Genomic DNA, 18974 nt, shown 5'->3' with positions numbered 1-18974 from the left:
GTGTTGACGAGGACAAGGCTGGAGATCACTCTGTCATGCTGATTGAGTTAGAATAACAGACTGGAAGCTTTAAAAGGAGGGTGGTGCTTGATATCATTGTTCTTCCTCTGTTAACCATGGTTACCTGCAAGGAAAAACATGCCGTCATCATTGCTTTGCACAAAAAGGGCTTCACAGGCAAGGATATTGCTGCTAGTAAGATTGCACCTAAATCAACCATTTGTCGGATCATCAAGAACTTCAAGGAGAGAGGTTCAATTGTTGTGAAGAAGGCGTCAGGGCGCCCAAGAATGTCCAGCAAGCGCCAGGACTGTCTCCTAAAGTTGATTCAGCTGCGGGATCGGGGCACCACCAGTGCAGAGCTTGCTCAGGAATGGCAGCAGGCAGGTGTGAGTGCATCTGCACCCACAGTGAGGCGAAGACTTTTGGAGGATGGCCTGGTGTCAAGAAGGGCAGCGAGGAAGCCAGTTCTCTCCCCAAAAAAAAACATCAGGGACAGACTGATATTCTGCAAAAGGTAACGGGATTGGACTGCTGAGGACTGGGGTAAAGTCATTTTCTCTGATGAATCCCCTTTCCGATTGTTTGGGGCATCCGGAAAAAAGCTTGTCCGGAGAAGACAAGGTGAGCGCTACCATCAGTCCTGTGTCATGCCAACAGTAAAGCATCCTGAGACCATTCATGTGTGGGGTTGCTTCTCAGCCAAGGGAGTGGGCTCACTTACAATTTTGCCTAAAGAACACAGCCATGAATAAAGAATGGTACCAACACATCCTCCGAGAGCAACTTCTCCCAACCATCCAAGAACAGTTTGGTGACGAACAATGCCTTTTCCAGCATGATGGAGCACCTTGCCATAAGGCAAAAGTGATAACTAAGTGGCTTGGGGAACAAAACATTGAAATGTTGGGTCCATGGCCAGGAAACTCCCCAGACCTTAATCCCATTGAGAACTTGTGGTCTATCCTCAAGAGGCGGGTGGACAAACAAAAACCCACAAATTCTGACAAACTCCAAGCATTGATTATGCAAGAATGGGCTGCCATTAGTCAGGATGTGGCCCAGAAGTTAATTGACAGCATTTCAGGGCAGATTGCAGAGGTCTTGAAAAAGAAGGGTCAACACTGCAAATATTGACTCTTTGCATAAACTTAATGTAATTGTCAATAAAAGCCTTTGACACTTATGGAATGCTTGTAATTATACTTCAGTATACCATAGTAACATCTGACAAAAATATCTAAAAACACTGAAGCAGCAAACTTTGTGAAGACCAAAACTTTCGACCACGACTGTAGTGTGGTTTCCAGGTGCTATTCTTGTATTACTACATATTACCTTCCTGCCAGTTCGGGCCCATTATTGTATAAGATGGCCCTGTACTTCCACCAGCCTGAGCCTCAGTCTAGCCTGGCTTCATCTCATTGTCAAGAGTGGATGTTGCTCTTCAACACTGGCCCTTTTTAATGAGATTATCAAGGAAGAAGTGTCACTAAGTAGGATCTAAAATGAAAGCTATTATCTGACATTATCTAAGAGCAGCCTCCCCCATTTCATCTGCTATGCCACCCACACAGCCGCTGGGCTGGGATTAGAGGCATGACTAGCTGGGAAACACCTCTGTGCCACGTAGCGCTGGGCTCTGTCGCGTTGCCGCTAATCAGCCAGCTCCAGCCCCAGCCTCCTGCTCTGTGGTAACCAGCTGGAGTCCCGTCCAGGATCATAGGCCTCCAGCACCATGCCATCCCACCCTGCACCACACCCCGCCCACCAGGCCCACTTCCTTACACCTGCCTGAGTGTGTCATTGCCCCAATCTTCCCATGGCCTGTGTGTGTCATCGTACCTGTGATCTTGTCGCGAACCAGCTTGCAGGACTCGATCTCTCCAATGCTGCCGAACAGGCTGCGGAATTCCTCCTGGGTCATGTTCTGGGGCAGGTAGTTGACGATGAGGTTGGTCTTGCTGTCGTCGGTGGGGCCTCCAGTCTGCATGGGCGAAGGGCAGCTGCGGCTGTTGCTGGACGGCCCATTGGCCGTGGTGCCGTTGGGGCCGTTCGTCACCTGAGGCTCCATGTTGCTGATTATCTGAGAGAGGGAAGGGTCGGGAAGAAGACTCAAAGGGGAGGTAGAAGGTAGGGCTTCTCAATCTGAGAACCAGGATTCATTATTGTCCTTCACATTGAATCTACATTCCAGGACATCAAAACTCAAAGACAAAAGAAAGACAACGTTTGACTCAGTATGAGACCATAAAATAAACACTATACAGTACGCATGCAACTTAAACTGCTAAATATTCATGCAGAAATGGCTTTTAGAGACATATGAGTGATATTTTTGAGTTCCTTTCTGTGCTTTGTTTAGCTGGTACAGTTAGAGAGGGGTAACAATTTGAGCCCTTCAGCAGGGCACTGCTGTCTGTCACAGGGAACAATAGTCTTTGCGGATGGTTTTGCAGTGCGCTTTAAGAGCAGGTGTTTGAAGTAGAGCTTGCTGGCCCCTGAGGGAGAAGGCAGTGAAAAGAAGACAGTCTGCTGTGCTTATCTACCGACAAACACTTACTTCAAGATCCCAAGACTGCCACCAAATGTATTCCGCCATTAGCATAAAATGTGTATGTGTTTAATTTAATTATTTGATTCTCAGTTAGTCAGTTGATTTCCATCATCCACTTACAAAGAAAAGCTGAACCTAAGAGGTTTATGGAAGGTGTGTGCATGTGTGGCGTGTTTGTGTTTGGAGATGTGGGGTGACAGGATAGGGACCTCAGGGTGCCTGCTATTAAAAGCATCATCCCCACATAGGGGTGAAAACTCCCCAAACAAGGTCCTTTGGTGTCAACATCAGCCACAGCACTGATTACTTTTCCGTGTTTTACTGAAAGTCTGTATCAGACAGAGGCACTGGGGAGTGGCTGTGTAGCCTATGAGTTATATCTGTCAGTGTCTGACCTGAAAAAACGATACAAAATCATTAACAAAGAACCTTGGAAAAAACACAGGTCAACACTTCCAGAGGAGAACCCAATTAACTATTATAAAGCTCACTTATAAAATGACTGACTGTGGTTAATTTGGTATCATTTAAATAAAGATCTAAAATATGAAGAAAATAGGTTACGTGTTCCTGCTGAATCATAGAGCAGGAGAAAAGGAAAGATCTTAGCAGAGGTTTGGGCATATTTATTTTTAACTATTCAAAAATACATTCAGTCTGCACTTCAAAGTTTGGCCCTCTCTATTTAAAACCAGCACATTTAGAAAGGTTAGAAAAAATGTAACACACCATAAACCTCTTTATTTCCCATCTGACTTACTGTAAGTTCATGTTTGGATAGCAATGAAGTTGCTGAAAACTGGTCTAAAAACTAAAATAGACAATATTTTATCACAATATTGCGAACAATCATTATCAGTCACGTAGACCGCAACTCTGTAGTTTTCTCCGTTGGTTTTCTAAAACTATCCTCAAGCCTATGTCAGAACTGAAACATATCTACAGTGGAGGATGGTATATAAATGTCAGACATGAATGTGAATTGTCTAAGCAGCTTCTCATTCCACACACACAGTCTTCTCTACAGTGGAACAACACACAAGACAATGCCTGGAGCCCACAGCAGAATACAAACAGAGAACTGCCTGTTTAAAAGCTCTCAAGATCTATTTTGCATGCAAATTGTGCTTTTGACAGTATCCTCACTACTCCACCAAAGACGGAGCATGGTGACAGTGAGGAAGGAGGAATAAAGTACCTCGCAGTAACAAAGTTGATTGGGGGGCCTTATTAAATCTGTTTACACATCCTGCTGAGCTCCATTCTGTCAAAAATACATTCAACTCCATGGGACGTGTGCTTTGAGTTTTCACCAGAAGAATCAACAAAATGGCTACCTTTAATCACCCAAGACCTGCCGATTCAGACTGACCAATTATAATTTCTACCCCCTGCCACCGGCACTACCCGTGCGCAGCTGTCCATTGTGCCTCATTGGCTGGGTATCTATGCTCTCCCACAGAGTAGCCCAGTGCTGAGGAAGGCAGTATCTCTCTGAGTTCCTTCCTGGCTGAGGCACTACAGCACACAGGCAAATCCTTCAGAGCAGCTCTAGTGTCAGCCTGAGGATGGGGTCTACTGATTCAACAGAACACTATCTAGCTAGCTAACACTAGCTTCAGATTACAGCTTGTTTCCCCTGACCGGGCTGAAATGCTGGATTTACAGCCTCCATTAATGCAGCTGGACATGGTGTGTGGGAGGGACCTGCTTCTTCTGGACTTAAATGGAGGCCTTAATGGGTTCCGAGTGGAGGAATTAAATATGGGTTCATGAATCTAATGTGTGTGAGTCATGCGAGGACTGAGTAAGGCAGTGTCTCTGGAGGCTGTGGGGAGGAGGACAGGGGAGATAGAGGTCCATTAGAAAAGGTTTTAAAGTTCACCCTTTGGATGAATGAGTTCACAAAAAACGATTATCCAGGCCTATCCTTAATACTTTAATTTAATGTAATTGGTTTGTTGTGTATTTTTTATTTTATTCATATTTGACATAAGATTGTATTTACGTGGCTATGAAACAGTAGCTCACATTGGGAGAAGTGATTTGTAAGGCTAGACTATTTTACTCAGCTTGACAAAATGCACAATTCCTTCCATTACCTATACTGTCTTCATTATTCAATAAATTACACAACAGATGCAATAACAAAATTATGTAAGGGGAAATATAACCTACTACATAAAAACATTTGGATGCATATTTTAGAGCATTTATATTGAGCAGATAAAAAATGTAAATGTTAAGATTGATGAAAACTTAAAGAATAACACCTTTACATCCAATTTTGTAAACATAGAAAATTATACATAAAGCTACATTTACTCTGTCTTTTTTCAGATTCAGAGTAAATCAATCAGCATCCTCCCAGCACACAGTACATTAGGTTGGCAGAAAAAGTAGCTGGCGTAGAGTGCCTTCCCTCCAGCTGTCCGGCATCAGGGCCCCTCCCCTCTGGTCCAGTAGACAGCCAGACAGCTCTGCTCCTTCAGCAGCACTGTCATCACCATTGGTAATGTTAGGTAAAAGGCAATTTGTGGCGGTCTCCTTACCATCTTTGGCTGTGTCAGCAATCCCTTCTCTGCCCAGCCCTGTAGCTGTGGGAGTTCTGCCTGACGCCACTGTGTCTCTGTCGATCCCTAGGAGGTTTCAGGGTCAAGATTTAACATGCTTGTTTTTCTACACAGGCCTTACGGTCACCAGTCACACTAAAACACACAGGTGGCTTTCCTTCTGGGTAGGGGTTGGTTATTCTAGAAGATTACTGCTTATTGAGACTGTTTGGAAACAGGAATAATTCAGATAGGGGACAATTACTGTAATGTTGGTGTTGAGTATGAAGTGGTCTACTTGGGGAGAGGAGGGTGGAGCTGACATGGGAACTATGGTGCCCTCTGTAGTGGTAATGATGTGGGTATCCCTCTCACTCCTGGGGAGTAAAAAGGCCCTTGACAAAGACTGCTCCTCAAATGAGCGACAGGCTGCAGGCAGCAGCAGGCAGCATCCTCTGCAGAATATAGAGCTGAGGCTATAACGACAATAGCTAATACAGCCAATTTAGGAGGGGAGGAGATGACTTTGAGGCTGACCTCTGTCTTCATTTACTCTCTCAGACAGAGGGATGAGAAGGTAGAGGAATGCAATGGGAGGTATCCAGTCAGGGCAGGGTGGTGGAGGAGACACTTCATCCTCTAGGAGGGGGAGGGAGGGTGGGTGGGTGTGTTACTGTTGCCCATACATCTTAATAATGTTAATAAGGATGCATAATTGGGTTCTAAATGAGAATGGACTGTCAGCTAGAGAGGGACATGGGGAAGAGCAGCTTGTGTCTGCTGACAGGTCGGAGTGTGTCTGGATGTTTGGGTTGATCATTTGAGGAATATAAATTGAGCCAATTAATTATGGGTACCTTTCCTTTACCAGACGCCACCTCTGTTTTAGTTTAGGTGAAGACCGAAGGTTATAGCAACAACGTCTTACAGCTTTACAATATAAAGAACACACTGTATTACACATTATTCATCTATTGGGGAATTAATACTTATGTTAATATGCATTTTTGATATATATTTTTCTTATAATTTTTCAATTTACAGGGATTCAGAGGGAACAACAATCTGCTTGAGTCAACCAGAACCACCATATGCACAGGATTTGTCATAGAGAATACAGGTATATGACACAGACTACTACTTTTATCCAATAGAACCAGCATGGGCTGGACAGAGCATTAGATAGATATGCCCTCAAGGCTTGGATACCCAGTGACAATGAGAGGTCACCCAATATGGTGGACCAACGTCCATTTTAAAGGAGAGGGCAGACTATAAATACAAATGGATATAGAGCTGGCACAGTTTTTATCTCATTTAAATATTTGAAAGCTAACCTGAAAAAAGAAATGTTAGACAGAGGTGAAACATCAAAACATTTTTCACTCCATCTGTTATGGATAGCTAGTCTAAAAAGGAATGGTTTGCCGAAGCAAGCATAATATGCAGCATGTTCAAATGAGGTACCAAAATGTTGTGAAAAGCAGCAAGCAGGTGTAGGACTAAACATTGGCTATGGTTAAGTTGACATTTTAGCAACTAATGTACTACCCACTGTACTGAGGGGTTGTGGGTAGTATTGCAACAAAAGGGTAGTTTGTATTTACATATTGTAGCTTCAATATTACTAACTCTATGCAAACAAAGATATCTATTTTAAATCCAATTTCCAAGCAAGTATAAACTTACTGAAATATTAAAATATTTTAGAGGAGATGAGATAAAGTGGTATGGTAGCTAGAATCTACATACTATTGTTTTATAACCAGTACCAGTATAAACAGATATGCAGCCAAGTGTATCAGTATCAGACTCTAATATTGATTCTCTCCCTCTTTCTATCTCTGTCTGCCTCTCTCCAGTATGAACGTACTCTCTCACACACGCACGCGCGTACGCACACACAAAGACACACACACACACATTTCCTGATAATATCTCAAATAACATTTGAATAAAGGGAGAGTGCAATTACGTTTAAAAAAAACATAGAGATGAGAAATCGCTCATGGGTACAATTATAATTATTCAGAGAATACATTTTGGTTGTGCGCAGCAGTCATTAGACAGACTTATTATATAATCAATATTCTCTGTAGTGTTCCATAAATATTTGACACCCTGTAAGCGTTCCCTCTCTCCTTGAACTCCTGAGGTGAGTGGTGTGTGTCTGGTATGGCAGTCATGTAGGACATTATCTCCCTCCACAGCCTGCATCCTCTAGCAAATCTCACATGACCAGACTCCTCTCCTATGCCACGGTGCCACCGTAAAAACTGCCGCTTTGCTGCCAGCCAAAACTCCCCTGCCCAAACGAACTTAGACAATGCATTTCCTGTGGCTTTGCTGGGATGGATGCAGAGACGAGACACTGCAGTGGATCACAATGCGGCAGTAGTATCATTTAACTGATAGCGCCTGACACAAAATGGAGGTCAGATGGATGGTTACTTCTGATTTCAACGTCTCGCCACATCCCAGCATTCTGCTCTCTGCCGGTACAGAGGATGATCTGATGACCCCAACAGGATATTATACACTGAATCATTGGACTATCAGTAAAATGATCCTTTCAGATTTCCTGTTTACTGGGGAATATTAAATCATGAAACATGGAATGAAATCCAATCTGTTAGCTAAATGTTTTAAATAAATGGGTTGTTCATAGCACAGTATTCTGTAAATCTGTCCTCTAACAAGCACACTCTAATACAGTGGACGGACATAGAGTGTCCTCCATCCATTGAAATGGTAATTCCATGGCTCCAAGGAGACGGTAGGTCACAAACCCAACCCTTTAAACCCCAGCATGCCCCAACTCCCCCAAAGTGCTTCAGAGTAAGAGGGAACTTGAGTTATCAAACCCATTCAGACAAAGGGATTTATACAATTGTTGTATATTAACTCCTGGTCAGTGAAGTTCCCTCCATGCTTTCGATGTGTTATTTTTCCATATTTTTTTGGTTGCCTCTCCACATCCATCAGACACATCCTGGCTTCTCCACATCCTGCAGGTCAGACGGAAGGCTGGATCAATCAGGAAAGTAATCTGGGACACCTCGCCCGCCTGCCTCCACCAACATCGATCCGCATCTACTTTGCCAAATTGATTTTTTTTCTCCTCTTCTCTGTGTGACTCAGAATAATACGTGTTTAGGTGCTGTATGCACGCAATTTTTCACTTAACTTTGCTTGACTTTTTTCCCTTATGATGTCCACTGTTTCATAGGATTGATAGAACATTCCCAGAACCCCCAGCATGCCCCAACTCCCTCAAAGTGCACTCCACGCTTCCTAGGGTCAAAGGTCAGGAGATGAGAAGGCAGCCTGTCACTTTTAATTGCAGAAGCGGCGGTGAGCATCAGAGTCGAGCTCTTTAAATATCTACTCTAATCTCAGACTACCTTCGAGACATAAATCCTACATTTTGATTAATTCCCTATTTTATTGTCCAAATCCCAGAATATATCCTCAAAACAAACGTAAACTAATCACTGGTTATACAATAAATATGATGCGAGTGCATCCAAGGTCTGCTTTCTTGAAGGTCACAGCTAGCTGCGTCTCTGTCTGTGTAACTCCACTTCTTCTGAAAGCACCATGTACATCAAATGGACTTCTCACGCTAACTCACTGGCTGTTAAAGCTTTCTGCTAGCTCCTTAAATCACCCTCTCCTTCTCCCAGCTCTGATGATAATGGAAAATACAATTTATTAACACTAAAGCACAAGTAAATGTCAGCCAGACTATGTTCAGGGAACGTAAAATTATAAACAAAATACCACTTAATAACCACTAGAAGGGAAAAGTTGGGAGAGCCTGAAACTTTTTCTTACACAACTGAATTGTAATTAGGCCTGAATTCAATCAACATTTAATCTAGCTTCTCTGCAGTGCACTTTCTTCTTGATTGTTTTCATGGTATTGGAGTTGTAAACTGTCTTAGTCTAGAGAATGAGTAGCCCATGAATAGTGACAGTAGGGACCTACAGACTGCAGTCCAATGCCACAGCCAAACCCTAGGTGGACTCAAGCCATTTGTACATTGGCTAAATCCCATCTCGGCACCAATGCATGGAAGCAGAAAATTGGTGAGCATCTTGATTCTGAGATGACAATTCAATTTATGTGGCTTTACTGACCTGTGCTATCCTTCGCCTCCCCTGCAGTGGTGTGAGAATTCCTGGCCACCTGCCTGGCAGCTTGGCCGTACCCTGTACCCAGTACCCTAGGCCTGGGCCCAGGGGCCTCTGGAGGTCCTGTCCATGAGCCAGCATGGGGAGAGATGCTGTGATCTCTGCAGGCTGCCAAAGGCCTGCTAGAACTGAACTCTGAACACAGTGGTCCACCCAGAGGGCCTCACAGCCTCATCACTGACTAATCATCAATACTACATGCAGTGGACTAATATACTGCTCATGAGGGATATGAATGATCCCTTAATATGTTATTAAGTCTTCATGACAGATTATGTGATTTAATTTAATATAGTTTAACTAAAGCAGATAGTAACTCAGTACACATATTCTAGAGAGAGAGAGAAAATTAGATTCTGTCAGTCTGTATCACCCATGTCAGCTTACCCCAGTCCTAAGGCTGATTCTCAGTGACAGGGCCAATACACTGTCACCCCTCACAGCACACACACGCCACTCTCTCACTACTACATCCGTGATTGGACCCTCATCTACACGAGTGGGATACTTCTGAATGAAGGTGACATTGCCTTTGGAGAACAAGGAAAGCTACCTTTGACTAGAGTACAATGCGACCTTGGTTTGTATTAGTTTGCATTTCAAGCGAATGCTCATTTTTAGCCAGTGTAGAAGCCATGCACGGTTCCACTGCATCAGCACCAAGTGCCATGAGGACGTCTCTACAGGTAGCTGGCAAGCAGCCAGGTTCCTGATCAACCATCCGCTCATCTCCTTGCTAACTAAGTAAGGTCTAAAATATAAATAATATGTAAAAACCCCAGCCTAGTCGTAATTAAATATTTAAATGTTTTAGTTCAAATTAGAATGAACTAATGTACTTGGGAATCTAGTTCATCAAACCTTTGAGCATGCCTAAAGACCTTCTCCTGATTGTACTTTTAATTAATGCTGATTTGAAGCTAGGATGAGTCATAATTCCTCGGATAAAACAGGTATTTAAAGATGTACAAATAGCCTGTAGGTAAAAGACCAGAAAAGAAGCTGCAGCAGGTTAGCCAGCCTGTAAGACAGAGAGAGAGAGGAAGAGTCCAAGGCTCCCTGCACAGACACACACACTAAGGCCCATCCTGAGCAGAGCAAGACTCCTCCTAATCTAATCACTGCTTCCCCATCAGCTGCTTCTCAGGCTGCCTGCCTGCCTGTGTGTGTCTCCAATGACCAGAATGTGTCCCTGACAGTGGGAAGGGGCCCTGCAGCTCACGCAGGAAGCTAAATCACACAGACGCCAGCCGTTGCATAGAGCTTCATTCCAAGGCCCACGATAACGGTACATTGCTAGGAGCTAATCTGGTTATTGATTAGGATGTGAACCGGAGCTCATATAATCAAATAGCTGCAAGAGGAAAGGACAACCTTCTATCATCTATCTTAATAAGTAAATAATATGATCGAAAATACAGAATTCATTAGAATATCCTTGTATGACAGTTTAATGGAAATGTCTGTATTAGTATCCATTATTTTATGGATCTATCTATGTGCAATAAATTTCATTGAACTGGTACTTATCATACTATGTAGTGCAAGCTCTATTATGCATCTAAACAGTAATATTCCACTAAAACTGGTGTATATGTGAAACTAACCCTCTAATTATTAGTAATATTATATACTAACTTGGAGCATATTAGGTCATTCGAAAATTGGAAAGATTTCAATATTTTAGGTCCAATAAAAATCGACTCTGTGTAGATTGGAAAAGGCTTCAATCATAAATTAGCTTCTGCTGCAGCAAGAAGACAAAAAGCCTAAATGTATACTCACAGCTAAAAGATTACCCTTCCTGCATATCAACTAAACCATAAAATGTTGCATGCATTCAAAATAGAAGATTAATCTCCTTCTGCCGTGGTACAGTGTAATTGAAAATGCCCACAGGAGACTATCTATGTTAATATAGTATGTGCCATGGAAAATTCTGGAACAGAGTTTTATTTCAATAGCATGCCGGGGAGACATGTATTTGGAAGATAGCAGATCACATCTATCTCTCTGGATCCCAACATGCCGGTTCTATTTATTGCTTCGAATGTTTATCTCTTTATAGATATCTGTAGTAAAATGTATATTTCCATCTAGTTTGAGGAGAACATGTTACAGTTGATATGAAGGGAATAGGCATTTACAGGATGAATCCCTTTCCCAAATGTCTACTCTACTGGCAGTGATCAAATCTCATGGCCCTCATGTTTGCCTCAGCTGTTGACAGAGATAGTAACATAAAGGTATGAGCCATATTCCTATTCATTCTTGAATACTTTTAGGTAGTAAAGCTTTCCACATGTTCTTAATAGGGAGTTAAGGAAGATACTGTCAGTTCCACAGTCATTACCCCTTGTCTGTGGGTGCTCTGTCCTCTACTGGTCTGTTGGGTTGGAAGGATGTCCTTGAAACATCCTTTAACATCACAGTACGAGGCCACTTCACTTGGCAACATTGAACAATGAGACAGAGCAACTGCTAGCGACACCAAGCCTGCTGCTATCTTTTCTCCTTTTCCTGGGATGCAAAATGTAGATCAGAGGAGTGTGCGGTTTGTGAAACTGCCACTCAAACCCAAATGTCTGTATGAATACCAAAACACATGGAACACAGAGGAGGATTATGAAGAAAGAGAACCGTAGAAATAAGGAAGTCAGGGTTCTACTTACATCTTTGAATGAGCAGAGATGTAGATAGGATATATGAATATATATTCCCTGATTTTCCTTTAGAATATTTACTCAGAAAAGCAGGAGCAAAAACACAACAAGAACATGACCCTGTGTTTTCTACCGGGTTGTGTGCGCTAAGAATTTGCAGCTGATTATTGTCTGTCTGTGGCAATTTGAATTTCCCCCAAAGGAATTAGGCTTGTATTATTAAAGCATTTTCCCCTCACAGCTGAATTCCTTCGCCTCTGCTTTTCTGTGGAAGCCTATTACATTTTTAAAGAAACCGTTTTGTTGATATTCATGTATGTTTAGTCTTCAAACAAAAGGCATTTTTAAGAACGAAGCCATATAATTGAGATAATGGTTCAGTGTGGCTTATTCAAATAGGCATTAGCTCATTACTCCTTGCTGTTTTGGTCTGAGTATAGGCTAAGGTATGTTGAAAAGGAGTAAATACATTCACTGGAAAATGTTTGTGTGTGTTTTTCTCTACTACATTAGTATTATTAATAACGCCAAAACATTTATAGGGATACACTTATTTCACTGTTTTCAAATTCATAGTATTATCAATAAAACTAACTGCTTTATTAAATCAATTATACACAAGCGACATTTATGGCATAAGTTTGAAGTTGAAATACGAATCTACTTTACAAAGCTAATTTTCTACTTGCATACATATGTGACTTATCATCCTGCTTTAAATCTCATTCCTATAGATCCCTTTCAGGGCATAAATAATCCAAACATGCAATTATCTAACAACCGTCACTTTGATTCAGATACTCCCATGTTAGTGACTATGCCTGACCGGAAGCAGGCAGGCAGCAGATAGATAGCATGAGACGATTGAGAGGACACCAACATGAGCGTGTCATTTCAGCTGGGAGTTGCATGTGACTAATTACCCACGCTGCTCAGGGACTGGAGACTCAGTCCAAGTCCTCTCCCAGAGGCACCTCAGCATGTCAACAGCAACAACACCATACCATCTCACACAAAATATTGGAGAGCTGCAGGGCGTTTATGGGTGATTTGTCCACATCTGGCTATTCAACGGTTCTACGGTATGATTCAGTTGCTATGTAAGGGCGAGGCATGTGGTCAGTTATATTACTGTAATGAATGGTTAGATGCCTCTATGATAGAGATGGTCCTGAACATTGATAGCATGTACTGACCACAGATGGGTAGAAAGAAACTGCCATGTGGATTAATGGAGAAGCATTCCACTGTCCGTTTCAGTCAGCCTTACTCCTCTCTTAATTTGTCTAATAGTAACCTTTTACTGCAGTGGGCTAAATAAGGGTCACACAGTGTTTCTTGGTAGTCTTAAACAAACCACTTTGAAACAAAAGTATACACCTCACACACACAGTTATGGGCTTAAAAAAAGAAGACACCTGTACCGTCAGATTTAGAGTTGAAATGTATTCAATTTTGAGTTTGCATCCCAATATTACACTTCATATATATCACAGAAGACTGAAACATAACAAAACTGTTTGACATAGAAACACTAGCTTTTTGGCTGTAAAAATAAATATATATATATATATATATATATATATATATAAATTATGAAATTATGAAAAAACATTCCACCCATGAGGCCACTAGAGGGCGATTTGGTCATTTGACTGCACGAAAGGGGTCTGGCTCTCATTTGCAATGTCTATCTACATCTGTACACTTGTCAGTTTTACTTTATCTTAGCTCTATGAACAACTGCATCAGCAAAGCATAGGAGAAAAGAAAAACATGAACTAACAGACAGCCATGACAAAACAGATATAAGTGGTTTAGCATTTTTTTCCTAATCAGTATTATTTTGAAGCCAATATGTTATTTACTGTTTATCATGTAACTATCATGTAATCCTTTTAAATATGTATTTTTATACATGTAACAACGGTAACCATGATATTTAATACCTGATTGGATGGATGGAAACAGCACTCATTAAGTTGAACTTTGCCTTTACATGTTTAATTGTAGTACACTATTCTCAAGAGCACAGATTCTAAGGCGGAGCAAGACAAGCTAATTTAATCACCACAAATCACCTTCACTGTCGTTCGGCTGAGCCTCTACTAGCTTTAATACTCTTCTAACACCCACACTTATATCTCCTTCACCCATGACTTGATTCAGGTATATTTTTTTGTAAAAGCAGCTGTTGGCTTGCTGGAGGCTTAGGCCTATGAGCAGGGTGGAATTAAGATACAATAAAATCACTGATCACAACATAAAAAACTTGATGACTTGGTTTGAAGCACTAAAAGTACAAAACTAGATACTTAATGCATTTAAACATAGTATTTTCTAATTTTTATGACTTACAGTGGCTTGCGAAAGTATTCAACCCCCTTGGTATTTTTCCTATTTTGTTGCCTTACAACCTGGAATTAAAATTAATTTTTTGGGGGTTTGTATCATTTCATTTACACAACATGCCTACCACTTTGAAGATGCAAAATATTTTTGGGGGTCAAACAAACAAGAAATAAGAGAAAAAAATTGAAACCTTGAGCGTGCATAACTATTCACCCCCCCAAAGTCAATACTTTGTAGAGCCACCTTTTGCAGCAATTATAGCTGCAAGTCTCTTGGGGTAGGTCTCTATAAGCTTGGTACATCTAGCCACTGGGATTTTTGCCCATTCTTCAAGGCAAAACTGCTCCAGCTCCTTCAAGTTGGATGGGTTCCGCTGGTGTACAGCAATCTTTAAGTCATACCACAGATTCTAAATTGGATTGAGGTCTGGACATTGACTAGGCCATTCCAAGACATTTAAATGTTTCCCCTTAAACCACTTGAGTGTTGCTTTAGCAGTATGCTTAGGGTCTCAAATCTTTGGAAGACTGAAACAGGTTTCCCTCAAGAATGTCCCTGTTTTTAGCGCCATCCATCATTCCTTCAATTCTGACCAGTTTCCCAGTCCCTGCCAATGAAAAACATCCCCACAGCATGATGCTGCCACCACCATGCTTCACTGTGGGGATGGTGTTCTCGGGGTGATGAGAGGTGTTGGGTTTGCGCCAGACATAGCGTTTTCCTTGATGGCCAAAAAGCTCAATTTAGTCTCATCTGACCAGAGTGCCTTCTTCCATATGTTTGGGGAGTCTCCCACATGCCTTTTGGCGAACACCAAACGTGTTTGCTTATTTCTTTCTTTAAGCAATGGCTTTTTTCTGGCCACTCTTCCGTAAAGCCCAGCTCTCTGGAGTGTACGGCTTAAAGTGGTCCTATGGACAGATACTCCAATCTCTGCTCTGGAGCTTTGCAGCTCCTTCAGGGTTACCTTTGGTCTCTTTGTTGCCTCTCTGATTAATGCCCTCCTTGCCTGGTCCGTGAGTTTTGGTGGGTGGCCCTCTCTTGGCAGGTTTGTTGTGGTGACATATTCTTTCAATTTTTTTATAATGGATTTAATGGTGCTCCGTAGGACATTCAAAGTTTTTGATATTTTTTTATAACCTAACCCTGATCTGTACTTCTCCACAACTTTGTCCCTGACCTGTTTGGAGAGCTCCTTGGTCTTCATGGTGCCGCTTGCTTGGTGGTGCCCCTTGCTTAGTGGTGTTGCAGACTCTGGGGCCTTTCAGAACAGGTGTATATATACTGAGATCATGTGACAGATCATGTGACACTTAGATTGCACACAGGTGGACTTTATTTAACTAATTATGTGACTTCTGAAGGTAATTGGTTGCACCAGATCTTATTTAGGGGCTTCATAGCAAAGGGGGTGAATACATATGCACGCACCATTTTTTGAAACAAGTAATTTTTTTCATTTCACTTCACCAATTTTGACTATTTTGTGTATGTCTATTACATGAAATCCAAATAAAAATCCATTTAAATTACAGGTTGTAATGCAACAAAATTGGAAAAACGCCAAGGGGGATGAATACTTTTGCAAGGCACTGTACAACACTGTTCAAGACATAAAACAAGCAGTTGCACCAGCAAAACAGGGAAGAAATTGAATAATAGAAGACGTATGGAGAATAACATTAGTGTTCTTGCTGACACAAGCACACTAATTATTACCCTGCATTTTTGCCAATTTTAAGGAATGAGAATTGTTCTACTGACTAACATTAGCTATTGTGAAAGACTAAACAAGTTGTGTGGAAAATGTGAGTTGGTCAAGGTTGGAAGCAAAAATACTGAACAGATTCTGTATTTGGGCCTATTTATTTGTATTATTGTTCATTGAGATACATTAAATATACTACCAAAAGTGGGTTTTGTTTCATTCAGGGCCCTACTAAAAGTGGGTTTTGTTTCATTCAGGGCCCTAGGAATTGTTTGTTGTTTTGAAGCTAATTTCCTGCAATTCTACATAATGTAACATGACTCATGACATCTTTTGAGTAGGCTATTTAATTATAATTACATATAATATTTCATATAATATGGATAGGGAAAATAAAGTCTAGACTATTTTCACAAATGCTATTTCACTAACAAATATGTTCTAGAATTGTATTTCAACCATCAAGTATCAATTTAGTTAAACATATTTTTAAGAAAGTGATTAGCTCAATTGATAGCAACAGAGTCAGTCACACATTAGATTACTTCTGTAAGGATGATAATTGGATGTTCATGAGTGTGTCTATAAATTCCTGTTTGTCACGTGAACTAATTGAGATGATGGTTGCCTAACCCAGAATAAAGTAAAGTCCTGTTGAGCTTCGTATGTTGTCTCATTTCCAAGTCTTATCTTTCATATAGTTGATGTTCCACTCCCCGAACCCTCCAAACTGCGCGTAACACTTCCAAAGTATTTTTTAAATTATTTTTTTTTACTTTAGAAGGTCGTAACTCAGCCTCAGATTGCCATAGAGACGAACCAAAAATGTGCATCGGAGTCGCGTCTTTCTCGTGGAATGTACAGCTTGTTTGTAGCCTAAAGAGCAGTTATAAATTGCTTAATATAATCGGGATCCATTTTTTCCCCTTCAAATTTTTACCCTAACAAGGCATACCCCCTCAAATTGAGCACTGCCTACAACCCTCTGTGCAATGCCTCCCACCTGCTCACAAAACCCTACTTTATATTAATTTGATCAACTTTACTTATTAGCATTGATATATAAGCTTGGTGCTGAACAGTAGAGACTGCACCGTGAGTGTTGTAGCTCTGCTGGAGGGCAGTAGTAGTGTAGCTCTGAGTGTGGTGACACTGCCCAGTGCTTGAGCTCCACTGACAGACAGCAGGGTGCTGCTCAACGAGGAGCATGCTCAGTTCCACACCATAAACACTGGATATCTCCCCCTATCTCTCTCTCTCCTTCCTTCTCTCTCTCCCAACGCCCCCGCCTCCTCTAGCACTGAGTTACTGGCAAGTCCCTCCATCATTACGCTACAGCGAGCAGTTAGGGAGACAGGGTGCTATCACTGTCACCATGGTTGGGAATTGCATTATTTTCAATTAGCATTTTGATTGCACGGGAAAAGCCCACACACAAACAATCAAATATTCACTTCGAAAAATGAATAATGCTTCCCACATTCAAGATGCTAAGATGCTATGGAAGCTGGCAAATTCCCTTTGTGACAGGGACAACATTTTAAAATCAGTATAATGCCATTTTAACATTTTATTAATCTTATTATTAACAGCATACAATAAGAGAAAGTTTGATATGGATACAGGAATTTAGAGGTCAGGGAAGACAGCCTCCTTGTGTATGCAGAAAAAGTTAGTCAGCCCTGCCATGTTGTTTTGGATGGAAAGAGAATTAAACTGAGTCCCTGGCAGGCACTGCCTCCAACCAGTTGGGGGACAGCCCGGGGAGGCAGTCACTCTGAGCCCTTTGTCAACAATGGACACACAAACAAACACATCCAACATGCAGCACAGATGAGCGCTACCAGCAGCATCAGAGGCAGAAGCAGAGGAGGCACAGGCGAAAACCTGTCTAAGTGAAGGGAAATGTAAACACACACACACTCTATTACTCTCTCGGATACACTACACATTCACAAATGCAAGCTCACGACTGTAGCGCCATACACTGTCAAACGTTACAAAAATAAAACCTACCAAAATGTACACTATAATCCTTTGTATAGATACATAAATATACCAAGCCTACAAAAGTACTATCTACTATTTACAATGCACAACATGATAAAGAGATTTGATGCAGGCAAAATATCAGACATAAAACAACACAATGTACTGTATGTTTGCTGTTTGCAGGTAACATGAATAGTTATCTAAGACTTGTGCAAACCGATACCCATCTCCTTCTCCCAAAACTGGATGAACAACACCCCATTAACTGTTAAGGAAGGAAGGCACACTGAGTGAGGCATGGTGCTACTGCTACTGCTGCAGGCTGTCGGGTGGATGCAAGGGCACAATGAGCGGCTGGCTAGCTGCAGCCTCCTTACCATTTTAAACCCATTCCACTCCATTTGTGAGCAGGCAGCCGTTTTCTATCCCCAGCGCCTGAGCAAATTTCCCCCTGACTTGGAGCTCTCTTTTTCTTTCTTTCTTTCTTAGTGGTGGTCAGACAGTGAAAGCAGGCATTCCCTTCTTCCAGAGACGCTGGGTGAGAATGCAAAAGGCTTCAGAGTGAGCTCTGGGCTGCAGTCCCCACCCCTGTCTCCTCCTCATCTGTGAGGTCAGAGCTCCCCTCTCTCTGGAAGGGTGTGCTGCAGCTTTCTCATTGGTTCCTGCGCCTGTCTGTCCAACACTCTCCTCCACAAAGTTAACACCTTCACTCTGGCAACCTTGCTGATTCAAGGAGCGCTTGGCAAAGAAAAGTATTTTGGTACCAAAAAAAGCTTTCAATCACTGCTAAGATCTTTGCTTGAGTGAGTGCAAAGAGTGATTGTACCAGCGGCGCAGGCAGAAATCCGTTAATGGCAGGGCCAGCAAATATTTAGGTGGGCCAAAATCTGGGCACTCAAATCATCATTAAATTATCAAAATAGCATAGCCTACCCTATACTCTACTGTAATCG

The 18974-nt window shown here is 41.8% G+C and overlaps 1 protein-coding gene across 10 annotated transcripts in view; it reads right to left on the bottom strand.

Annotated features, from left to right (window-relative positions):
• LOC121540247 (ELAV-like protein 4) overlaps positions 1–18974 on the bottom strand; it is a 91168-nt gene that overhangs the window by 47267 nt on the left and 24927 nt on the right. For 8 of the 10 annotated variants that reach the window (XM_041848967.1, XM_041848975.2, XM_041848970.2 and 5 more), the window contains 2 exons: positions 5110–5196; positions 1846–2086 (listed from right to left, as the gene is read on the bottom strand). In XM_041848967.1, the coding sequence (XP_041704901.1) occupies positions 1846–2086; positions 5110–5196 (328 nt within the window). Of the gene's footprint in view, positions 1–1845; positions 2087–5109; positions 5197–18398; positions 18561–18974 lie in introns of those variants that run through there. The other 2 variants (XM_041848973.2, XM_041848971.1) reach the window with 2 other exon arrangements.

The sequence above is a fragment of the Coregonus clupeaformis genome, chromosome 26, assembly GCF_020615455.1.
Source record: "Coregonus clupeaformis isolate EN_2021a chromosome 26, ASM2061545v1, whole genome shotgun sequence".
Classification (NCBI taxonomy): Eukaryota; Metazoa; Chordata; class Actinopteri; order Salmoniformes; family Salmonidae; genus Coregonus; species Coregonus clupeaformis.
The sequence above is the reverse complement of the archived record's forward strand: the minus strand, read 5'-3'. Positions and strand labels throughout refer to the sequence as shown.